The sequence below is a fragment of the Echeneis naucrates genome, chromosome 8 (genome assembly GCF_900963305.1).
Source record: "Echeneis naucrates chromosome 8, fEcheNa1.1, whole genome shotgun sequence".
Classification (NCBI taxonomy): Eukaryota; Metazoa; Chordata; class Actinopteri; order Carangiformes; family Echeneidae; genus Echeneis; species Echeneis naucrates.
Window position 1 is genome coordinate 19418616 of NC_042518.1, and position 26563 is coordinate 19445178.

Sequence of the window (26563 nt, forward strand, 5' to 3'; positions counted from 1 at the left end):
CACTCATAAATATTGTGTTTTACATCTGATTGCCTCAAGGCCTTATGATATCCTCCACACTATGCACACTCAAATTCTTTCATTGAATTTTGAGTGTTTTAACTTGTTACACCTGTGGTGTTACCAGTCAAAAGTGACCGCCATAGGAAATTAATGAGTATCCAGACTATATTCATTTATCAGACAGAAAACATCACCATACTCACCACCCCAACTCACTCACTCACTCATACACACATTTCAGACTGAACAATGTCTTTTGCGGGTACACATCTCTTTCCTGCGCTTATGTGCCGATCCTCCCATGTGAACCAACTTCCTGATGAAACAATGTATCATATCTTCACACAGACTAGACAGTTGTCTGTTATGTGAACCCATCTCTTTCCCACGCTTTTGTGCCTATCCGCCACGTGAACCGCACCTTCCAGACTAATCAATGTATCATCTTCACACAGACCCCATATATATGATGTTTGCCTTGCACTCCTTTTACTCTGAGCACAATGAGTAGGCCATTGACCAAGCGGTTCTCTGTCAAAGAGATTCTGGTCCAGCTTTTTGGACATGATCAAGAGGGCACTGAAATTGAACCAGAGATAAAGGGGGATGTCTTGGAAGTGGAAGACAACCTAGATTTTGATCCAGACTTTGAAGAGACTGACATCAAACACCATAAAGATGATGCCAGGGCCAACACGGAAGCTGGACTTGATGTCATCCACACGAGATGTCGCATACCAACTCTTTTTACCAGAGTCCATTGAGGGAATTATACTCGAGATGACAAACCTGGAGGGGAAGCGTGTGTTTGGGGACACCTGGAGAGAAATCGACCTGGTAGACCTCCAAGCCTACATAGGTCTGTTGATTTTAGCTGAAGTATATCGCTCAAACAATGAGGCTACAAAAAGTCTGTAGGATGCAGAGTCTGGGAGGCCTATATTCTGGGCATGTCCTTTCAAGAATTTTTCGATTTGATAATAGAGATACATGACCCGTCCGCTGGCGAAATGACAAACTGGCTGCCATCAGGAACATTTGGGACAGGTGGGTGGAGCGCCTACCACTTATGTACAATCCAGGCCCTGACGTGACAGTCGATGAGCGCCTGGTTCCTTTCAGAGGTATCTGTTCCTTCAAGCTGTACATTCCAAGCAAACCAGGGAAATATGGAATAAAGATCTGGGCAGCATGTGACGCCAGGAGCAGCTATGCCTGGAATATGCAGGTATATATGAGGAAACCCAGTACTGGAAGGGCCGAAAAAAACCAGGGCATGCGTGTTGTGCCCGACATGACAACCAGTCTCCAAGGGCATCATCATATGCTCTTGGTCAGGAGCTGCTGAAAAGAAAGCTCACCATTGTAGGGACAGTGAGGAAGAACAAGCCTGAACTTCCCCCTGCACTGGTATCGACCAAAGGAAGAGAGGCACTCTCATCAAAATTTGCTTTCACTGTCACACACACTCTTATGTGATATGTTCCCAAGAAGAATAGAAATGTCATCCTGATGAGCTCGCTACACAAAGACGCCGCTGTCAGCACCACAGAGGACAGGAAGCCCCTTATGTTCCAGGACTACAACAGGAACAAAGGAGGCGTTGACTGCCTTGATAAGGTAATGTAAAGTTTCATCCATCATGCATTTTATTTTCTATTTATTTATGTAAATCATAGCATTTTGTGTATGACAGATTCAATATTGTTCCCAATCTCTTATTTATTGTTCCTTTTATTGCAGCTTACTGGTACATACACCTGCAAGCAAAAGGCAGGCTGCTTGGCCTGTGGCCCTGTTCCACAACATCCTTGATGTGTCTGCTTTCAACGCATATGTGGTGTGGACAGCCATCAACCCAACCTGGAATTAGGGGAAAAGTTTCAAGAGGAGACTTTTCCTAGCAGAGCTGGGGAAAGCTTTGGTGACTCCTCTTATTCAAAGGCACCAGCACATTCCCCGCACACCAGCCTCTGCCAGTCTGGCTAGGAGTGTGCAAACCCCAGCCCCAGCCACTGCCCTGGCTGCTCTCCCCCAACAAGGACATTGGCAGAAAAGGAAGTGCTCTGATCTCTGTACCCCTAGTGACAACAAAACAAGCCTGAGATGCTGCAAATGTGATGCCTATGTTTGCAAGGCCCACTCTGACCTGAGTGTCTTCATGTTGAGTTTGGTCTTTGGCTTTCCGTTTAGTTTTTATATTACATGTTCATTTTGTAATACATTTTCAGTGCCTATTTGTATTTTATTTTATGTCTAACTCTATAAATTCATGTTAAACTTTGAGACATTATTCACAGCTAAAGAATGTTGAATAAAAATTTGGTGGTGAAAAATGGTTTTTGTGCTAATTTAAGAGCAGTTAAAACAGACCGGTCAATTTTGAGACAAAAGAAGCTAGGTCTGAGAGATTTCAGAGATGAGAATGATTCCAGATGTACAATAGGCGTTGCAGTTTATTCAGGAGTTGCTGTATTCAGTAGAAGATTATTGTCTAATGTAGGTAAGAGCTGATGAATTCTTTCTCTGATGTAATTTTATCTGTAAAAAAGCCCATAAAATCACTAATGAGCGCTAAGGGGATCACTGCCTTACAGCCAGATTTTTGTCTAGGGTTGATTAATAGGCTTGACTGAAATATCGCAGCCACCTGTGGTACGAGGGCCATGGAAATTAACATGAGTGCCGGGTGTAGCTTCATTAAGACTAACACACTCATCCTGCTAGGTTTCAGTGATACAAAATAAATCATAATGATGATCAGCTATGAGATCATTAACCAATAGAGATTTTGATTATAGTGATCTACATTCAATTGCAGTGTTATTTCAGACCGACTTTGTGGCTGTTTTGATTTCAGTTAAGTTTTTGTTTTTAGCTCCTTTTCTGTATAATTTAGGTTTAGTAACTTTTCTATATTTTGGTGGTCGGGGGACAGACACAGTTTCTATAGACCTAAACATAGACAGAGACTATACTATTCTCAGCAGGTAACTGCTCTGACTGAGGTGCAGAGGAGCGTGTTAAACTGCTCTGCCTCCTGGTCTCAACTTGGGGTTGTTAAGGTTTTGGCTTTCTAATAAACTTGGCCATATTCCTAGATATGAGAGCAGCACCACCCAGGGTGAGATGGACATCATCTCTCCTAGTCAGACTACGTCTCCCCCAGAAAGTATTCCAAGTAGCCAACATTGTTTTCAGGATACCATCTTGACAGCCAGCAGTTAAATGACGACATGTCATCACTAGGTCTGTTTGGGGAGGGGGCTGGAGAAAACTACAGCGTCCAACATCATTCTAGCAACTGCTGAAATCGGGTGTCGTTACTGCTGACATGAATAACAATTTTACCATATTTATGCTTATCCTTCGCCAGCAATTTCAGATATGACATCCATGACATGGATGTTACTTGCTCTGGCCCAGAGAGTGAAGTGATCGAGTCCATTTATCCATTTAAATTAGTTAGTACAACAACAGTATTTCTTCAAACACTAAAATAGTGCAAAATATTGACACCAATATGGATAAACTTATATTAATTAACAATGCAATAGTGTTACTTCAAACTCTAATAGTGTAAAATTGTGACACATTTTGATGTAGTAGGAACTGGGGCAGTGTTACTTAACAACAATCAACACTATGATGTTATGACCAGTGACATTGATGTAAAATTTTTACTTAGCTAGTATTCACTGTGCTGCTGATAGAGGGTATATGGACCACTGGCATTAACAGTTAAAATTTACATGAAATAATCACTTCAAAAATTACTGTATCAAAAATATATATAAATGAACATTGTAGAAAGTTTTAACCTTACATTTTCTCCCCAACTTCCCTTACCTGAAGGACCATAAGAGCTGATTGCTGATTGCTCGTGCTACAAATCAAAATAGACAACATTAATTGCAGAAACAAAAGAGTAACATGTGTGTCAGTGTTATTTTAAGACTTTAATTAAGAGACATAAATAATAATGGAAATTATGGAATTATTATTTTTTTTTTTTTCCGTTTAACCGATGGGCTAACCTCCAGCCTTGCTGGTCTTTATGCTGCCGCTGTTTGCTAATGATATCCGACGCCTGGGTTGTTCTTTTAACAACAGAAACCATTATAACTCAACTCAAACAGCTTCAGAGTTAAATTCATTTACATTACCATTTATTTACTGTGTCCAAAGACTTAACCAAGCATTAACGTTAGCATGAAAGTGGCAGGTGCATGCCCTGGCATGTCTGCTTAACCTGCATGTATAGCAGTGGTATCTCATTTGCAAGATAACAATATTATCACCATTTTCCTGTATTTGAAATAACAAGCCAACACAAACAAATTTTGTGCAAAATATCAGTAAGCTCTATCACATTGGAGAAGCAGAGAGAGAGGGAGGGATGGAGTGAGAACAAGAGCAGGAGGAAAGAGAACACAAAAATGCAAGAAAAAACATGCTGAAGAGTGCTGAAGCCAGTCCCATTTTACATTGGACTATCGCAGGGCATGCAGTAGACATGTAACAAACATACAAAAAAAACTAACCCTAACCCCAAGATGAACAACCACTCACACTCTTAACTACGGGCAATTTATGGTCACCAGTTAAGCTAAACATGCATGTCTATTGATGGTGGGAGGAAACCCACACAAGCATGGGGAGAACATGCAAACCCAGTCCTGGGAAGTAAACCCACGTCCTTCTTGTTGTGAGGCACTAGCTATGCAGCTGTGCTGCCCACATAAACATTTACAGAGTAATAATGACTGCTTTCACTAAATGTGCATTAGTAGTTAGTCAGAGGAAGTTACTTTCTAAAATGTTATCACATCCATTTAAAGAAATTAATTGACTTTTGTTAATGTGGGGCCCCACAATGGGATGTGGCCTCATATTCATGTAGGCACCATCTTTAACTGCTTCAGATATTCATTAATGTGTTGTTGGTGTACCCAAATTAATAATTTTTTTTCACAGTTATTAACTTAAAAAGAGATCATAGCCCTCTGAGGATTGGAATACAGTTAATAATCTAGCCTGTTGTGTTTTTTGTGTGTGTCAGATGTATGCAGGGTAATTGAACTGCTGGACCGTCTGCAGCGGAGCGGTGAGCTGCCACCTCCCAAACTGCAGGCCCTGCAGAGAGTCCTCCAGAGTAAATTCTGTGCAGCCATCAGAGAGGTACAGGGACACAGTAGGGTATTAGTCTTGGACTGTAAATGTTATGCATAAACTTCAATTGGTCTGATTTTTTTAAATTATGTAGTGACTGAACAGAAGTTCAGCGTGATATAGGTAAGGGTTTAATAGAAATGTTTCAGTCTTCTGGACCACTAAATCTGAATGTGTCTCTGTTAGAAAAACCTTTTTGAGCCAAACTGTGCTGGTCATAAGGTGGCATGAGGCAGATGACAGTACTGTTCAGCCCAGTGTGGCATCGTTTTAATAATAGATTTCTGAAGTATTTGACTATACCACTGAAATACCTTCTCAAAGAAGATGTCCTGACCTCTGTGCTATTTACAAGGTAAAAAATAATAATAATAATAATTAAATCGCACAAGCTGAAGTCTTGTCAATTGCTATTAAATCTTAAATTATCAGTGTCCTTGTCCCATTACCAGGATGTATACCTTCCACCTTAATTAAATACTGATATACACTTTGTGGTCCAACCTGTACACATCTTCAGTGATGTAACCTGGGTCATGGGGTTTTTCAGGTCTTAGACACCCTCACCCAGTTGACCCAGTCGGGGTGGATCAGGCCCCAACTTGTGTCCAGGTAGTGTACTACGCCACACATCCCCCCTCCTCAAACAGAGCCAATGTGAAGCCTTTTCAGCAGTTTCCATGGTGTTCTTCATGGCTCTGCATCTGTGCAGTCTTCACATCCTGAGGAGTCCCAGGACTCGATGTGGGAACTGGCCTGCGAAGCCCCCGCAACCCACTTCAATGGGCTTTCAGTGGGCCATCCACTCCTCCAACACTCAGCCACTATGTCAGCTTACTTGGCCTTTTGCTCATCAGCTTCCTCCATCCGATCTTTCAAGGGGACAGTTAGCACCAGTAGCACCACCACTGGTGCTACTGGTGCTACAGTGGTGATTAGGACTTCATAGATCAGCAGTGGCCACAGGAGACAAGGCAGGATGCCATGTTGGTAGATCCAGGGTTAGCTCCACCAGCATTGATACATATGCATTGGAAAGGTCAAACCACAGCACTGCCAGGTCCCCCTGGCAATAGACAACAGGTTAATTACTGGAATGTTAAAACAGTTTCTTCCATGTTTTGGGTTTTTGAGTGTCTAATGCCACTTTTATCTCCTATGTGTCCTTTGTGCCCATCATTTCACTCCACTTATCTTTTATGTTTTCCTGCAGGTGTATGAACAGCTGTATGACACCCTGGACATTGTTGGAGGACCAGAGGTGCGAGCACAGGCAACAGCTAAGGTATCCAGTCCTCTGGAGTGCAGTACATGTTCGTTGCCACTGGCTCCTACACAAAAACTGAATTGAAAACCCTTTTATGTAATCAGGGGTCACGTTTACCGAATATTTTCAGTCACTGACCGTTTTTTGTTTTTTGTTTTTTTAAGTGTTTTTTAAAGATGTTAACAGTAGTGCAGGTAAACATTCCTTCTTTCGGGGGGAGAGGAGTGTGGAGGGTGGGGTTATTAGGAATTCAAAAGTCTTATTGCAGTGGGGAAGAAGCTGTTGCAGAAACTGGATGTTCTGCTACGAGCAGAGTGGTACTGTCTGCCTAAGGGCAGGAAGGTGAACAGTCCCTGTTTGGGGTGGGTGGGGTCTGCAATGGTTTTGGTGGCTTTTGACGGGTAGTGGCTGTGAGCAGTCTCCTTGATAGGTTTGAGAGGAGTGCCGATGACCCTTTCAGCAGCTTTCACCACTCTCTGCAGGGCCTTACGGTTTGAGGCAGTGCAGCGGTCATACCAGATGGAAAAGTCAACAATAAGTCTTTTGTCTTGTCAACATTCAGGTGCAGTTGTGGGTCATCAGGGTGAAGAGCAGCTGGCTCATCTGGATGTGTTTCTTCACACACGTACAGACTGGGAACTGTCAGTGAGAAAGTTCAGTATACAGTTTGTCAAGTCCTCCTCTTCCTCCACAACTAAAATTTCCAATTCAATCACTTTTTTTTTCTTGACTTTGTCAGTTGATTGGGCTGTTCAGCAAATTAGGTTGTAAACGTTTGGTGACAGAGAAACAAATGTTAACAATTAAATTGACATTTTAAATGAATTAACCACCTTTTAAATGGAAGAAAGTCAAATCTAATTTCATGAATTTTTAGTCAAGTTTTAGCATTTAACAAAATGTTTACATTTTTAACTATGTATTTTCCTTTTGTCTATTATACTTTTCACTCGGAATGAAATATTATCTTACCACAAAGTCATTCAACACAAAGTCAATGAAGACAATGCTGCAATGTGGTCCTTAACCAATCTACACCACATTAAACATAACCTTGAACATATTAAGCAGCGGGCAGCACCGCAGCATAGTGGTTAGTGCTTGGTTAGTCACCCCACAATAAGAAGGTCACTCATGCTCACATTCAGACCTACGGACAATTTAGAGTCACCAGTTAACCCTAACATGCGTGTCTTTGGACAGTGGGAGGATACCAAAGTACCCACAAAGACACAGGGAGAACACAGAAAGGCACCAGGCTGGGAACCGAACGTGCGACCTTCTTATTGTGGGGCAACAGCGCTAACCACTATGCCACCAAGCTGTCATATTTCATTATTTCTATATATTTTATTTAGACTGCAAAACAAACAAACAAAGACACAACCATTGTTTCAGGCTATTGTTGGGAAACGGGGTGGAGAGCAAAGGTGAAGAAGGTTACTCCTTGTCTTCTGATGTTTCATCAGAAGACAAGCAAGTCCATCTTGATGATGTTCTGATTCATGAGCCAGACACTGCCTTGCAGGTTCTCTCTTTCTTGACCTGCTCCAAGATCCAACAGGCAGGTTTAAAGTTGAACTCTGAGAAATCCAGACTGATGTAGAATGAACTGACTTTCCTGGGCCACAAATTGAGTGCGCAGGGGTTGAGCACAGAGGAGAAAAAGATCATCGCAGTCCGGAATTGGCCATTTCAAAAGAATACTTCTGAGGTGCACTCCTTCCTGGGGTTAGCCTTTTATTACTGCCGCTTCATTGCCATGTTCTCGACTGTGACTGCACTTCTAAACCAGCTAAAAAGAAAGAATGTGTGGTTTGAGGGGGGCCTGAGCAGCAGCAAGCATTTGATGCACTGAAATCAGGCCTGGATTTGACGACCCCAGATCTGGAGGGACAGTATGTGTTGGACATAGATGGAAGCAATGATGGCCTGGGGCCATACCTTCCTCAGATGGTTGATGTCATTCCGAGAGCCAGAAGGGCAGGTTGCAAGTTCCACCCATGTGGAGCCGATTGTGTGCACTGTGGGCACGCTGAGGTGAGGGACAGCGAGGCGGTGAATAGCAAACAGAGCTCTGTATGGCCCTGTGGCTAGATGATACAGGGCCAGAGAGGAGCTGGGGATCCTGAGTTGAGGACACAGTTAGAGTGGCTGGAGGCCAACAAACGTCCAGATTGGCCAGAGATTGCTGCATCCGGCCCATCCTTGAGGGGCCTTTGGTCACAGTGGGAGGGCCTGGTGCAGTGTGAGATGGAGTACTATGGAGACATTGGAAGGAGCCAGCATCCAGAAGGGGATGGGGCACTTTGGTGTAAACAAAACATTGAAGAGAATGTGACAGGGACTCTATTGGAACGTCTGCAGGCGTGATGTGGAAACCTTTTTCCAGACATGTGATCCCTGCGTTGCCTCCAAGGGACCCAGAGACTAGAGTAGAGTACCACGACAACAGTACCAGGTTGGGGCACCAATGGACAGTGGCTGTTGTCACACTAGACTTTAGACCCTTTATGAATGTAGCCACATTATTGCTTGGTTGTTGTTGTTGTTATGTTTTATGATACAGAGGTTGTGATTTTTTGTTCATAGTTCTTGTCTGGATCCATTTTGGGGTCTTTAAAATATGAGTCAGATTTCGACTTTCCATTTTTATTTTTGAATTGAAATTGTGAAAAGCAAGGTTGAGTTCCATATTGTGGTGTTCAGCAGTGTTTGCATATTGCCATATAATTTTTTAACTTTTCTACCTTCAGGGCTTGTGTTTTATGTCCAGATATTTCGTTTCATAGTCTCGTCTTAAGTTGTACACTTAAGTTAAAGCCACATCGGCTCTGCACACAAAGACAGACAGGTTTGCCAAAGTTCTCAAACATCTACTCTGCCTGTCTTGAAAGTTCCTGTTTTCAGAATCCACCTTTCGCTTTGACATGTTTGAGGAAGTTTAATCTCAGGTGTGACAACAGATGGCTCCTTTTGTATGACAGCTCCTACTTGATGGCCTCAATTGCAATGCATTTGCAGTCCATTTTGGGATTTAGATTTTCAGTGGGATCGTATGGACGAACCAGCTATAATAGACATAAGACATTACCTCATGGGCCAAACAAAATTGTCCCACAGGCTGAATTTGGAACTGGGCTTTGAGTTTGACTCGTGATTTAGATGATGAAACTATAGAAACTAGCTCAGATAGATTTAAAGGTGAAAAAAATTCCAAATACACAACAGGTCTTGCAGCTCATTAAAAAATGCTGTAATTGATAGTAGATTATTGCTAATTGTAGGTCCTTTGACCTTTTGTAAGATGATGAGATTTTTCTCTGATTGATCTGCTGAGAGTAAAGCCACTAATAATCATCCATAGATCCAAACAGACTAATTGGCTGACCCCCTGCTTCAGATATAATAAATTGTTGTCCTGATGCAGATTTAAATCCACAGAGTTGATTAAATAAATTAGTTTAGTCAAATTCTTACTTTCACTGGCAACAACACTGAACTTTAATTCTGCTTTGACGAAGACCTTACATGGCACTTCCACAAAAAAATCAAGGACTGTGCATTTTGTCCCAAACAGAAAGTACCTAACTATTCAGAAAGATTAAAGTTCCCCTTGTGAGAAAGGCAGAAACAGAGCATGAGTCTGTTAGTCCCGTGACTGAGACTAACAGACCAATTTCAACCAAGATGCCAACTGCTTCTTTAGCTGTCTCTTGGGCTGAACCTTCTCCTGGAGGTAGGTTCTCATCTTCAGGCTGTCGAGCCCCGACAGAAAATATATACCAGCCTGCCACTGGAGCTTTGGCCACATTATAATAGGCCCAATTCTAATCTTGGTGAGATTCATTGGGGAAATTTACTTATCTTCAGTTTCTTTCCTCACCAGGCCACAGTGGCAGCCTTTGCAGCCAGCGAAGGCCATGCCCACCCAAGGGTCGTTGAGCTGCCCAAGACAGAAGAGGGCTTGGGCTTTAACATCATGGGGGGAAAAGAGCAGAACTCCCCCATCTATATTTCCAGAGTGATCCCTGGTGGAGTGGCTGACCGCCAAGGAGGGCTAAAGAGAGGAGACCAACTGCTTTCAGTCAATGGCGTGGTAAGAGGGTCAGGCCCTGGATAACCTACTGAGAGGAACTGCACCTGCAAGTGAAATACATCTGGTCCAATTAATGGATCAGATGTGTTGTATGTATGAAATACCTTGTTCAATCCAACAGAAAAATAGTGTGGTGGTTTGATTCCTAAAAACCTCCTAATACTCAGAGCATATTGAGGAAAGCTTTAATTTATTATTTTCAATGTCAGATGCCATTTGAGAGAAACGTGGACTTGAACTTAACATGAACATGGGGTGCTCAATTCTCCTCTATGGCTGTAGGTGTGGTCATCATAGAAGTGACTGGCTCCTCTCTGCATGCAGTCTTAGACTCCTGTTGTGTTGGTGCCCATGCAGAGCGTTGAGGGGGAGCACCATGAGAAGGCTGTGGAGTTGCTGAAGGCTGCCCAGGGTTCAGTCAAACTGGTGGTCCGTTATACTCCGAAGGTTCTGGAGGAAATGGAGGCCCGTTTTGAGAAGATGAGGAGTGCCCGGAGACGACAGCAGCAAACCAGCTACTCGTGAGACTGCTCGTTAGTTGGCAACAAATTCACCTCTATTCCTGAATTTCCTACTCTTAAAGTTCTATTGTCAAACCAAATCAAACCAAATCTTTTTCTATAGCACCAAATTAAGTTAATCAACTTAATGTCAAGTCCCTTGATATAACTTAATAAAGTTATATCAAGGGACTTGACATATAGAGCAGGTCAAGACCAAACCGTACCCAACCCAAAATGGAGTTGTTAAAGAGACCCAACACATCCCTCCAAGAGCAAGTGGCTGGTGACAATAGAAAGATAAGAAATTATTTTGATAGTCTGTAATTATCACATTTTAACTGAAGTAAACAAAAACATAAAGAAGTCAAACCCAAAGAAAACTAACAACTAAATAAAGCAGGAACATAAAGAGGGCAAATATTTAGAACACGTTTATTTGGTTGACAACACATGAGCTGTAAATACCACAATAGGTGTTGTTTATAAAGGGCCATCTCTGTGGCTCACCATGTAGAACACATACAATTATCCTAACTGTATTGTCAAACAGTTGGACTAGAACCATGGCTAGGTCAAAGCAGTTGACCTACGTTGATTTGTTCCCTGCTCCAGCTCTGACATCAGCATCAGTCATCTGCTTTGATGTTCCCCCTGCTCCTCCTGTTGGATCAGACCAAACGGTGCAGCATTTACTTTACAGCCATCTGTTCTACACTTCAGATCTGAAATATTCCATCGAGCTGCAGTTTTTGAGATGCTCTTACCCAGCCAGCCATTACAGTTGACTCTGGTCAAAGCTTGCTCTTATCCAAACACTTGATTTTTCCTGCTTTAACACATCAACTTCAGGATTCACCTCCACCCACTGACAGGTGCCATGGCCATCAGATAATCAATGTTATTAATGTACTGGTCACTGGTTGATGGCTGATCAATGTATGTTTTTACAAGTTCAACTTGCAAATTTCATTTTTCATGGGTACAAAAGATGCCTGCAGTACATTTTCAAAAAAAAAAAAATAGAGCATTTAACATATATTAAAATGTAATTAAAAATATTCATTCATCTTCAACCACTTATCTGTTTCTGGGTCGCAGTGGTGCTGGAGCCAATCCCAGCTCACAATGGGCAAGGGTGGGGTACACCCACAGGGCCAACATACAGAGACAAACAACAACTCACACGTAGACCTACGGACAATTTAGAGTCACCAATTAACCTAAATATGCATGTCTTTGAATGGTGGAAGGAAACCAGAGTAAACCAGAGTACACAGCAGACACAGGGAGAACATGCAAACTCCACACAGAAAGGCCCCAGGCCCAGAACCGAACCCGCAACCGCTTTATTGCGGGGCAACAGCGCTAACCACTATACTGCAGTAATGCCCCATTTAAAAACAGTTTTCAGAAAAATAAACCATATGCTAAAGAAACACTGAATGAACAACCAGTGTGAAACAAAGACAAACAACCATTCAAACTCACACATATGGGCAATTTAGAGTCTCCAATTACCCTAAACATGCATGTCTTTGGATGGTGGAAAGAAACCTACACAAGCACAGAGAGAACATGCAAAGTCTGCACAGAAAAGCCCCAGGCCTGACCTTCTTTTTGTGAGTCAACAGTGCTAACCACCATGCTGCCATGCTGCCTATTTGCAGTTCATGTGTTGTCAAATTGAGTTTCAGGACCTGTAGGAATCCACATCCAGATGACATATAAGTCATACAATCAGAGAGATAGTGATTTATAAGTCTTACTGGCTTATATCAAAATCATCATAAAGAAAATATAATATCAAAAAGTTAGCTAGACAGGGAGTCAGTTGCACAGAAAAAATGTGATCGTTTTTCGTTCCTGCTAAAATCAGTGCAGCAGTATTCTGAAGGCTTTCAGAGGATTGTCGGGCCATCCAGAAAGTAATTAATTACACCTGTTCAATCAAGCGGTAATACATTTTGTTGCGACAGGATGTTTCTGATTTTCGCAATATTGTTTAGGTGAAGGAAGGCTGTCCTAAGGACTTGCTTTATGTGATGAACAGAGGAAATGTCCCACTCAATAATTACTCCAAGATTCCTAAGAGTGGAACTGGAGGCTAAGATAATGCCATCCAGGGTAGTTAGATATGATGATTTGATAATGTTTCTCTGACTTCGAGGTCCAAGGACATAACTTAAGGGTTTTTTATTTTATATGTGAAACATTCCAGATCATCAGGGTATTTATAAGGGATGCTGGATGTCTGACTAGCTAATTAGTTTCATTTGGCTTCATTGACGTGATGAGTATATTCAGTATAATTTGGTATCATGTACGTAAGAGTGTAAATTGATGCACTCCTTCCTGATAATATTGCCTAAAAGAAGCATATATAAAGGATTCATTCAAGTACAGAACCCTGTACATACAGAGAAAATTAGTCAGACAGGCAATTTGTTGTGGACTCTCATAGAAGAATCTTGTGTGTCCTCCTGCAGGTCTCTGGAATCAAGGGGCTAGTTGACCCATGGCCAGTGTCCACCTCATTTTCCAGCCCTCCTTACCGTTTCTATGGGACAGTAAATATGAAGCAAAAAACAAAGTAGCCAGTTATACCTGCTGTTTCCTGAAACAATGATTACCTTAAGGTATGTCTTAATAAAAACAATCTCTGTTCTGAAGTTGTTCTACTTCAGCATCCACTGTTTGCAGTTAGACCTCAGTAGCAGAGGAAACATGACACCTGCAACCTTTAACACCACTTCTCCATGAGATATCCCTGCTACAAGGGTAAAATATTAGCATTCTTAAGAGCTAACCATTACAATTATGAAATGCTAACAATAAGCATTAATAGGAGCTCCAGAGCACTCCATGGCTGCCCAATATTATCTCTTGAGTTGTATTCTTGTTTGTGAAATTTTTTCATTTAGTTATACATTTATTCATGAAATAAAGTCTAACTGGTCAACTGAATGAACACCCCCTCCATACACACAGCTCATTTTTACTTTCTCACAAAGTCTCTCAAAACCATGTCTTTGATGCAAGTAGTAGTTTTTCCTCACTTTCGCTATTACTATTACTTTTTGTTTTTTGTTTGGTTTGATAGTTGATCAACCACTGATCTAATAAGAATATGTTGAAATAACCAGCTCAAATAGAATCTGGCTTGTAGGATTACATAATAATAGCATTATGCTTTAGTGGGGAAGTTCATAGAGTGCTGGACAGCCCCACATTTCTAAGGTGAGAAAGGAATGAAAAATGCAGAAGTATCCCAGAGACCATTCTGTCATTAAGCTCTGGAAAATGACGAAATCGTTGATAAAAAGCAAGTACATTACGGGCCCTGTTTTGCTGGTGGCTAACAGTTTGTGAATTACTGGTCTAGTCTGCGATGTAAATCTAAAGCACGAACTGAGACAATGATAACGCCACTCTAACTCTGCAGAATTTGAACAGTCCTCAATCATAATACTTTTTCAATCACTTTATCACCATACAGGAAAAAAAATCTGTGTACTGGGCCATTGTTATTTCCAACTATTTGAAATACACCACACATATGTCCCATTTAAATATGTGCACACACATATAAAAGGTATAACAGATAAACAGATAGGGTTTTTTTTATATTAAAATACCATGCTATGTTCATTGTTCATTGTGTAAACCTATCAATGACTTGACAAATTTGAGTCTTTTGTTTGTGCGTGTGTGTGCATGTGCAAAATAAACGATATTAATACCTTCGTTTGTATAGCTTATGATAAATATATATTCAAGTAAAATGTAGCTGAAACCCTTTATATCAGAAAAATTAAATTTAATGATTCATTGTGATGTGTCAATTTTGATCTCTTAAATGCATCAAAATATGTTTTACTATCACAGACACATAACAGGTTAGACTCAATAATCAAATCCAAATCATTTACATAGTGCCAAATCATAAGAGTTACATCAAGACACTATGCATAGAGCAGGTCCAGACTACCCTCTTTATAGAGTTATTTAAAGAGACCTAGGAAATCCCTCCACAAGCAAGCACTTGTCGACACTGGCAAGGGTGGGGTGGAGCCATATGCGTTGACCAATTGGGTTGAGAGAAAAAGAGGGAGAAAGAAAAGTGTGATGATGATGAATATGCCAAAATGGGCTAAGTTGTCTACTCTTCTTTGACTTAATTCCTGTGTTGGGACACTTTCTCCTATCTGGACTCCCACTTCCCCAAGTATCAACAGACAAATTCTCTGGACACCCATACAGCAACCTTCACCCCACTATTTACTACTAGCACTGCCTGCTCCCTTTCCCCTGTTCATCCTGCCATGTTTGTCTATCCTTTGTTTCCTCCTACGTTAACTGTAGTGTAGCACTGCACTTTCTAAAAGTGATTAATTTCAATTATTACTAAATGTGAATTAGGAAATATTAACAGGTTTTTAGCAGAAGAAGCGACAACCGGAAATTATTAATAGTGTTGAACAGTGGTAGACAGTAAATAACTAAATTTACCTAAGTACGGAACCAACTCCCACTATCAGTCTGAAGGGGTAGACTCTCTTGCAGCTTTCAAGGTCAGGCTTAAAATCATCCTCTATGACTCAAAGTGTGGGGCACGCCCCACTGGTGGGGCATAAAGATATGACAGGTGGGGCGTGAAAAACTGGAGAAAATTTTCCTTCTTGTGCCTATCAGTGGTGGACAGTAACAAAGTAAAGTACATTTGCGCTAGAGAATTCCATAATTTGCCCTCATGCATACCTCTTGTTCAAATGGCGTTGCTGTAGCTGTCCCATGCACATGCACTACTCTGGGCAGTTTGCTGGTAACATTCATGCACAAAAATTCATCCCCTGCAGCTGTGAACCGCTAGCAATGGCTTCAGCAGGAGAGAGTCATATGTACACCTTCTCGTCAAACTTGACAGGTCCTTTGATCTTAGTTGACCTTTTGAGCCCTCCCCTCTCGACCAATGAGCGCGTTTCTCCGCCCCTAACCACTCCCCTAGTGTGTCCACGCCCCCTAGTATGAGCAGAATGGCGCCAAATTCAGGCTGACAGGCAAAGAGGTTGATTGGTTGTGAGAGTATATTGAGTATATATTTAAAAAAATCGATGATATTCACATGAGTGTTTCTCTCTCTCTACGAAGAGGGAGGATATTCACACAACATGATAGAAAAAAAGAGTTTTAAATAATCTGAAAGTTGTAAGTGTAAAGTAGGGTCTTTGTAAATCAGGGCTGAGTGGAAAAGAAGTAGGTTTCGTCCGTTGTTCAAACCTCTGTTGTAATGAAAGGAGAGGGTATTGACGATTTTCACATGACAAAATGGAAAGAGAGTGTTTCTCTCTACGAAGGGTCTTTGCAAATCAGGGTTGACTGGAGAAGAGGTAGGTTTCCCCGCTCTTAACCACCCCCCTAGTATGTCCACACCCCCTAGCGATGAGGTCACAACCAATCAGATCATTTGACGGCGGATATGAGCAGAATGTCGCCAAATTCATATAGAGGGTGACCAGCGAAGCGTTAGGACGTGTTACTGCTGCGGTGAAAGGAAAAAAGGATGAGGTTTTTTGGTTTGTTTTTTGCGAGAGTAAGAAAATGGCTGAAAACAACATGAAATCAGAGTCTGCTGCCCCTAGTGTGGTGATCGGCGAGACTCCTGTAACGAGTTATCATGAATTACGAGGAGCTCCGAAGAAGTAGGTGACATATTTGTGTTGGATTCAGACTCCAGCACCCAAGGCTCTCCACAGAGAGTGGAAACTGTCGGACGGCAGTGCCTGGGGGTATGTGTTCAACTACACCTCTCAAGAGATGTGTTTTTACCAGTTGGAAAAAGATCAGGTTTACAGCCCGACGGGATCAAGAGCGACACTCACCTCAACAGACTGGTCGGCACTGACGTTGGTGGGTGTAACAAATTTAAGAGTGAATGGTGTGAAAAAAGACGAAGAAGAAGAGGGATCATCAGGAATTCCGAAAAAAAGAATTGTAGCCAGCATTGTGTGGGAGACCAAGAGCACCCCGTCGGGTTGATGGTACTACAGAGCCACCTGTTGGGTGAGTGAAGGGTGTGAGGACGAGTTTGTGTTGAACTATTTCAACAATGACTGTGGAATGTTTCAGAGATGTTTGCAACATTCCGTTCAAGAACTGGTTGACAGTGATGGAGGAATATGCGGAGAAAATTAAGACTCTGTTTGCGTCCTCCTCCTCCTCCCAACCAATTCCAACATGCTTGAAGAAAAAGTTCTGTTACATTGGTGTGCGAGTAACTTCGCCTCCTCTCAGCCGTACTTTAAAAAAGATAGAAAAGAACGACGAGAACAAGAAGATAAAATCATGTCTTTCATACCCATAACGGCTCAGTCCTCGTCCTCCTAGGCCACTGACTTTGCAGTCTTGCAGGAAAAGATATCTGACTCGGATTGCTCCTTATCCGTCGAGCGGATATCTTGCAACGCCGCCAAACTCCACGACAGCTACGCAGATTTCTCCTGACACACCCCCTTCCCCACAGGTTAGCCCGAGCCAATCTTCAATGGAAAGTACACTGGAGAGAGAGGATGTGACCGACGGACGGCTGTCCGCTGTTCTTTTGAACACGGTGAAAGCTGTGGTGTCTCATCTGCTGAACCACGTCATCTCCGTTTTTCGTTCGGAAATCTGCTACGGCTGTATCACCTGCCACCCCAGTCAGAAGGAGCACGAGTGTCTGGAGGACGCGCTGGACTACTTCTACCTGAAGTACTTTGAGTAGGTGAACGAGAGACTTTGGATGGATACATTTATTCCCGCCATCGCCACGGCCTTGAAAAATCGCTCCATCCATGTGTCAGGTGAGAGGATCTAAGGTCTGGCAGAAGCCTTTCCCGAAGATCTGAAATTCAAGACGCGTGAAGGAGAAAATCGCCGACCTGTATGATAAACTGGTCGAAAAAGAAAATGCCACCAAGTTGAAAAGCATCGAAGAAGCCTTCACCCTATGGAACGGCGGAGAAGAGTTGAAGAAATGGGGGATTATTGTGGAAAATTGATGGCGCATTTGGAGGATCACTGGACTACAGGCTGGTTAGTCTTTATTTTACAAGGGATGATTGAAAACACAACAAATGATAATCGTGTCAATGAAATGAGAAAGTGGTTGGACTCAATTCGTAGTCACGCAGGACCCTTGTGGGGTTTACTCATCACGGTTGCCTCGCAATTCACGGACGAACGGTCATTACCCGAGGCATTTGATGAAATGATAAGAGATGAATTATGACAATGTGGATCATCTATTTATGATATATGCTTTGATTGTAGATGTCATAAATCGACGTGTACAAAACAATGTGCCTACACATGTCTCGAGTGAATTGCTGAAGCTGCATTGCGTTATTAGAACCACCATTGGAGCCTCAGTGATGAGGACTGCCCTGTACGCCTTAATGTTTAAATACTATAATGTGTTATAGTCTGTGTTAATCCATCATGTATTTTGAACCTTCATATATTTTCAATGTATTTTGAACCATCATATATTTTCAATATATTTTAAATGTATTTCTGATGCTAAATAAAAGTCGTATTAAAAAAAGTAGAGTCGAGAGCTGATTTTTCATAAACTCTGGAGAGGTGCGGGTGTTAACATGTCTGAGAAAAGTGTCATGAAAAAACCATATTATAACCCGGTTCACCCAGGCAGCTTTGGAGGAGCGGACAGACTCCGCAGGGTCTTGCAAGGTGAAACGGGTAAAAAAGTAAATATGGAAAAAGTTAAAGAAGTTCCTTCGGAGCAGGATGCTTATACTCTGCATAAGCCGGTCGGAGTAAAATTTCCTAGGAATAGAGTGTTTGTGCCACAACTGCTGGTTCAATTTCAGGCCGATCTCTGCGATATGCAGGCCTTGGCCGAGCTCAATGACGGTTATCGTTATCTCTTCACGGTCATAGATGTATTTTCCAAAAAGGCTTACGTGAGAGTTTTAAAGAATGAAAGCGCCTCAGAGACTGCAAAGGCTTTTGAATCTGTTTTTAAAGAGAGCCGGACCCCCGAAAAGTTATAAACGGACTCTGGTCAAGAATTTTTCAACAAGAATTTCCAGAGGCTGATGAAGAAACACATTTTTAAAACATTTTGCCATGGCCAGCAATCTGAAAGCTTCGGTGGTGGAAAGATTTAACCGTATGCTGAAAACTAGAATGTAGAGGTATTTTACCACTAAAAACACCCACAGATACTTGGATGTTTTACAGGATTTGGTGAAAAGTTATAACAACAGCTACCATAAAAGTATAAAAATTACCCCTCAGCAAGTGACTGAGGAAAATACCTCCCAGAAGTTTTTCAAAACCTTTACGGTTCTTTTCCTCTCAGATACAAAGCCAGGTTCAAGATGAATTTGAAACAGGGGGACATGGTGAGAATGTCCCGACTGAGGGGAAAGTTTGAGAAAAAATACAAGCTTTACAGACAAGCTATTTACAGTGTCAGCCAGGAGGGTGGTAGGGGGTGAAAAGCAAGCCTTGGTGCGATGGAAAAATTGGCCTGAAAAATTCAACAGTTGGATCAGAGCCGACAATCTAAAAAGTGTATAAAACAAATCCCACGAGCCACCTGTGTACACACTTCATTTTCTCCCTCGTACCGTTTGTACAAAAAAAAAATCATGAACAGAACGGATAGCGAGGGTTTTTACATCACCCTTCCCTCCAACACCTCCTTATTCCATCCCGGAGAATTCTCGAATATGTAACCAAGAGAATATATTTCTGGGGACCTTGCCCAAATATGTTGTTTTGGCTATGGTGCACCACAAAGCTTTCACAGGTAGAAGAGACTTGTCTCCGTTCAATTTTATCCACAACGACGTGGAATACCTGGCTCTGTGTCGTGATGGGAGACAATTTCCGGGCAAAGCTTTTCAACCTCAATTTAACCGAGGTGTGTCCGTCAGAGAGTTTTACAACATGTTTACCGCCCCAGGGAGACACTTGAAAGATTTACCTCTAAGCATCAACAGGGTAGAATTTGAGCAGGGCTACTCTCTGTTTGTTTTTAAACCTCAATGCCGCCGAGGCCGCCAACGCCTTCTCCCCTGTTTCCAACGGAAATTTATGGCTGGAAATGAGATTCAGGGTACCGTTATCTCATACCACCGCCCTGATCGTTTACGCTTGCTACAAATCTATTTTGGAAATCTATTCCAAGTGACAAGTGTTGGTGGATTACTACAAAACAAGTCAAACTGACGCAAAAAAAATAAAAAATAAATAAATGGTGCATGACAGTGCATGCACTGTCATGTTGAGCCAAACTGTCATGCAAAACCATGTCATATCACGGCAGACAGCTGTAACACACCTTGTCTACGGCCTGCAGCCAGCATTGTGTTTATTATTTATGTCACAGATTATGCGGTTTAACTTTTGAAATTGTTTTATCTTTGTACGATGATGAAGACGAGGCATTAAAAAATGATGATACGGTGACTCGTTTTGTGAAAAAATATCAAAGCTGTACATGGAGTCATAAAGACTCTCACTACACCGTCAGCTCTTTACAAATGTTTAAAGATTGTCACAAGTTGGATAAGAAATAAAAGACGCACACACAAAAAAGAAAACGGTCTCAAGCCTGTGTTTTTTTTCTTTTCAAATATAAACTTTATTAAAATTCAATCCACGGAGGTTTCTTCATCCATTTATATCTTTTCTCGACCGGGGGTGTTTCTTCTTCTTCATCATCATCATCTCTTCTCTCTTTGGAGGGCATGCTCCATCGTGGGGATAGGATGATTTTCTTCCGAACGGTTTCAAAACCAGCACCACCTTATACACAAATTCACCGTTTGGAGTCCATCCACCGTTGCTCTTGCTTAATTTCTTCATGATATAGGAGGCATTTTTACGATTGCGAGGAGCGAGGTTTTGCAGTACTTCAGAGACCATGTCGTCCTGTTTTTGGTGCTGTTGTTGTTGTTGTAGCAATGGCTCCGCTTCTTCTTCTTCTGCAGCGGCATCAGCTGTAGGTTGTCTCTTCACTGCTCTCTCTCTGTCATCTTGTTTGACGAGGGTGACATATCTTTGCAACAGGGCGTTATATTTTAAAATTTTCTCATAAGGGGTTAGACCTGCCTTGTTTAATACAGCCCTCATTTTTTCATCCAAATCACTTTCGGCTGCATGTCTCATGGTTTGAGCCAGACTTTCCGTACCCAGGATGATCGTCGGGCCTGATGTCTGCGTCTGTCAGCTCAGCTGTTGAGGGTTCAGCAGAAACATCTTTTGGCTCGCTCTCTGACTCATGACTTAGTTTTTGTGAATCAGATCGCCGAGAAGCTGACTGAACATAGGTACCACGGCAGAGAGCAGAGGCAAAAGAAAACCTCCGGTCTGTTTCATCAAAACCTCTCGTTTTCTCTTCAGACTAGTTTTTTTATCTGGACATATTTGTTGAGCCAATATGTTGATTTGCAATTTATCCCGTGGGTTTTTAAACAGCACCAGGTAATTACTGTTTAAGCTGATGGTGCAACTGTATTTACCTTTTTAAAATACATTTTGGGTCAGCAGCATCACACTCATATTTTTATGCTGTCTGTATTGCGTGAAAATTCTTACCATGTCTGGATGATCCGCCGCTTGTAATAACACGTTGTCTAATATAATGAGATGGTTTTCTTGAGGGGGAAATAATTGAGCGTCTTCAAAAGAATCCAGCAGTCCTTCGACAAATGTAATATATTTATTTTTCTTTTGCAGTTTTTCGTACATGCTTTGATATGAAGTATAAATCCATACAATATTCTAGGTACATGGTTCATCACATGTTGACAATTTTCCAATACATTTTTTACAAAAAAAGTTTTTCCACAACTGTTGGGTCCCACAATCTGGCATGAAAAAGGCAGGACCAATCTAGGATCAAAGTCAATTTCTTCAACAAGGTGTGACTCTTTCCCCTCCCCACTCTCACTGCGCTGTCTCACATAGCCCTCCACCAATCGTTTGATACTGTCAAAGCTGACTCTTTGACAGCTGTTGTGTGTCTGCGTAATACCTTTGACTTTGAGCACTGCTTTTTTCTTGTTCCTGGTCTGATAAGCGTAGTTTTTAGGACTGGCTGCAGCAAATTCCTCTATGCTGTCCCCGTCTAATTCATCAGTCAAATCTCCCAGGTAGTTGCCCAGAGGCAGTGTGTTTTGGCCCTTTCTAGTGGTGTAAATGAAGTTGTCTGTGTCAAAGTAAAGAACTCTGTCCTGCATCTAATCAGCTTTGATTAGCCCAAAGTAGCTGCTGGGGTGTTCAAAATCTTTAATGATTATTTCAGGGTGACCCAGAGGATAAGGGAAACTGCAATTTACATAGGGATACAGGGAGGTCACGTCCACGTAGCGGACGGTCTCGTCAGGCTCTGCCGTGTGTCTCAGCTTCACGGCACATGTCCTGCCTCTGTACAACGCCTCGCGGGGTGACAGATGCTGAGGAGCGTCGTAACGTCTGAGAAAATCTTTCACTCCCTCGTGTGTTTTTTTTCATCTCCGCCCACCTGTGCTCCCTCATGACGACCCGTGTTACACCGTGCACCGAACGTAACCTCTCTAGTCTCCTCATGGTGCTAGAGTGGAGCTCCTCAAATGATGTCCCCGTTAGAGGACGGTGTTCTTGAGGCTGAAAACACACAGGGCAACCATGATAAAAACAACCAAGATACTCCCAGAAGTACTTAATGCCTCCTGCTTCAGCGTAACCATCTACAAAGTAGTTTCCCAGCTGTTTTTCACCAGCGTTCAAAGCGTGCTGTATAAAGATGCCGCGGGTGTTAGAAACCCATTCTAACCACTGTATGCTGTTGTGCGAATAAGATTTAAACCGACGTGTGTAATGATCGGGAGGAGGAATGGCTAAGGTTCTGGGCCTGAGAAAATTGGTGAGAAATACTTTCATGCAGGCCGAGGTTATGGTCGACCTGCTGAAAGGATCCACACCCGTTTCCTGGATGTAACTGTTTCTGAAAACGGTACAAGCCTCAGAGAGAATGTCCACGTTGTTTTGACAATAAAACAGCGCTTCTTTTTCAAAGTTAAAGACTCCGCCCCTGACCTTTTCGTACCACGCCTCAAACTCGTTCTTACCCGCGGCTGTCATGCGCTCGGTGCAGTAGTCCTCAGCCCGAGGGTAAGGACCTACGTATTTCAAACGCTGCTCAGAGCTAAAACCGTGAAGAAAATAGACTTTGGTTTCATCAGCAAAACTTAAAGCTTTGGGCATGGCAGAGAGAGGCATGGTCAGAAAAGTCAGGGAATCTATGTACTTATGACCATAATCGCTTTCTGAAAAACAAATCACTTTGCTATCCTGCATGACCCCGGATGGCTTTATGCCTAACTCTATCATGGCGTTGAGGACCAAGTAGCTGTCAAAACCTTTAGAATTATGAGCTATAAGGACGGTTTTCTTATAAGAGGTCGTTCTGAAATGTTTGACAAATTCTAATGCGCATGTCACGCCGTGGGCATTCCATCTAACGCTGTCTACGGTTTTTGTGCACACCAGATATGGCACGTGCACACCCTGCTCGTTCGTGAAGGTTTCAAAATCATAAAAGACTATTTTCTGGTTATGATCCGTGTCTGCCTGTAAAGGCTGCATGTAACACAGATGCTTCTTGCTCCCTGACTCCTCCTCCTCCTTGTCACCAGTGACCTCCCTGAATATTCCATCCTCATACGCCAGTGCACACAACCTGTTAAGGAATCTATCGAGGCGTCTGCACGGAATCCTCCGGCGGGTGTACGAGCAGTATGGTGAAAAAGTCCTGTAAGGTGATCTCCTGTAGGATGGTGATCTATCTCTTCTGTATCGCCATCTCCTCTTCTCCTTCCTATGGTCTAAAAAAAAAATAAATAAAAATATATATATATATATATTTCCCACGGCGTTATACACAGTTGAAGCAGCTTCGCTGTTTCCCTGTTAATGCAGGTACACAGTTTGAAATACTGGCAGATGTTTTAGATGTGAAAAAAACAAAGTTAAAAAAAGAGTTAAAAAAAAAAAAGACTTACGATTTCTTCTGTTGGTGGCAGAGGAAGAAGATGAAGAAGAAGAAGAAGAGCTGCTCGAAGACTCCTTTTCCTAGATTCTCTCGGACTCCCGTCAACCTTTGGATCCCAGCTGGCGGGTCGATACTCAGTCCCGGAAAGGGTTTATTTCCGGACTCACTGTTTATGGAGTCTGTCGTGGCCACGGTTTTCCTGGAATCCACCCGCCTGCCGGAACCCTCCGGTCTGTTGGGATCCGGCTCGAAGGACCAAGTTAATGTCAGGTTTAAGCCACCTAGAACATTATTAAACACACAGGGAAGAAAGACAAGGGACAACAGCACTCATTTTACTTGCAAGGAGAACAGACAGATATGTTCAGTTACACTATCCAACTGCTCTGACGTATCTCTTCCATTCTCCCCTCTTTATTTCCTTAGGGTGGTCCCTAGTTACAGGACGTTGCAGCTCTAAAGGGCGGGGAAATACACAGCTGCAACGTAGTAGATGAATAGATACTTGTTGAATAATCATATCCTCATCCTCTGAAACATGACACACGAACACATTGAGGAGCTAGTTCATAACCAAAGTAATCTGGTTTCAGCCTGGTTTCATGTTCCCCTTCGAAGGTCGTTGCTTATCTCCGCAGGTATGATCTCAGTTCCTGTAAGAAAAACACAAGTTTCTGCATTCTTGCAGGGTTAGTAAAAGTAGAGCAATACTGTGATAATCATTTTATGTACATTTATTCTTTTAGCATTTAGCACTGGTCTTACCAGAGTCCAACAGAGGACTTACAAGAATGAAGGTTTCTCTCTCTCCACAACTTTTCTCTCCTAATGAACAAAAGATTTATCAATACACTACGTTGATATTGATCATTAGTTGGTAGTTAGTGGTTTAGGTTACAGGTTGCTGATCCAAAACACTTCAGCAAATCCACAACCCTGCACCCCCCCCCCCCCCCCCCCCCCCCCCGGCCCCCAAAAAAAAACAAAAACAAAAAAACAAACAAACAAAACAAAAAAAAGTAATAGAGGGTTACAGGAGCGCTCAGATCCTAATTCAGTGGAAATGCTGTACATCCAAGTTAACCCTCAGTTATCACAAACCTAATGGTGGCCATGATTCCATGCCAACAGTGGTAATTTCACCATCCTGTCCACATGGCTCACCAGTGGTTACTTGGTCACCCTGCCCAGAGAGCCAATCAGTTAACATATGAGTGTCTTATGCACAGGACCCACCAGTGGTTGCATCAACATTTTGTCAAGAGGATCAAGGAGTTGTTGCCATATCGCCCTACCCACTGGTTTTACCAATGCCTGCCTCATCTACCTGTCCAGAGGGTCCATGAGTGGCCTTGTCACTGTGCTTAATCTCTGGCCACCTGAGCATCCTAACCAGAAAACTCACCAATGTATTACTGACTTGCAATTAAATATATAGGTCAACCCAGTCTCACAGGAAATCACAAAACTGTAATGTTTTTTAATCTATTGTTTCGTGTGTGTCAGCACATTTTTTAGTGCTAGCCAGAACATTTTCCAAACTAATGTATTTCAATTGGAAGTTTTATTGAATTTCTAAACCTTGACAACAACTGAATACAGCATTGTAACCATCAGATACACTGTAAAAAATGTCCCTAACAATTATGGTAAAAAACTTTCAAATAGCAACAGTAAAATATAGTAAAATCAAAAATAGTATATCAATGTAAAAAATACATTGAATTACCGTAAATCAAGAAACAGTATAAACAGCATAACAGTACACTGTTAAAAATTACCAGCATTTCACAATAATTAGTAGTGTTATTTTACAGTAAGTTGTTGTAACTTCTCTTCTGGGCTGAATGGAGAAGGTGAGTTATTGTTATTTTAAGTGATATTAATATTTACTTAAAATGAACGTTTATCACATGGCACACTTCATATTTTGTTAGCGAGTGCCTGAAACATTCTCTCACAGTATTTGCCAATAGTGATAGCAGTCTTTTTCAGCTATCCAGGCAGCTAGCTTAGCTAGCTAGCGATAGACAGAAAATATGTACAGATTTCATGTTCTTTTACAACATGCTCATAATCATAATCTGAATCTGCAATGTTCTGGCCTGCTATGATTCAGCCTCTGACATGGCTGCCTGCATCCTGCTGCTCCTAATGTTGTACTTTAAAGAGCCGAAGGAGAGTATGATGCTTGAAGTTGACGGAAGATTTTTTTTTTTTTTTAATATTTAAAATGCCAAATGAGTGATTAAATTAGATGCCATTCATTACCTTGATACCTGATTTACCTCTGACCAATGAATGATATTTATCCTTTAACGTTAAATCTATGCTATAGTGAGTTACTATGCTACAGCCTTGTGCCACTGCTTTGGCTGTTAATACTGCAGAACTCCCCAGAACCCCCTGCTTGATCATTCAAGGTAATGTTACTTGAATCTTGTATCACCATTTCTGACTCAGTATTTTGTTTT

General features: G+C 42.0%; 1 protein-coding gene across 2 annotated transcripts in view; it reads left to right on the forward strand.

Moving 5' to 3' along the window:
- Window positions 1-14867, forward strand: part of lin7b (lin-7 homolog B (C. elegans)) — a 30040-nt gene extending 15173 nt beyond the window's left edge. Inside the window, exons 2-6 of one of the 2 annotated variants that reach the window (XM_029507672.1) lie at window positions 5066-5184; window positions 6389-6460; window positions 10332-10541; window positions 10899-11062; window positions 13531-14867. In XM_029507672.1, the coding sequence (XP_029363532.1) occupies window positions 5066-5184; window positions 6389-6460; window positions 10332-10541; window positions 10899-11062; window positions 13531-13552 (587 nt within the window). In that variant the 3' untranslated portion in view covers window positions 13553-14867. Of the gene's footprint in view, window positions 1-5065; window positions 5185-6388; window positions 6461-10331; window positions 10542-10898; window positions 11075-13530 lie in introns of both variants that reach the window. The other variant, XM_029507673.1, reaches the window with a different exon arrangement.
- Window positions 14868-26563: the final 11696 nt, after the last annotated feature.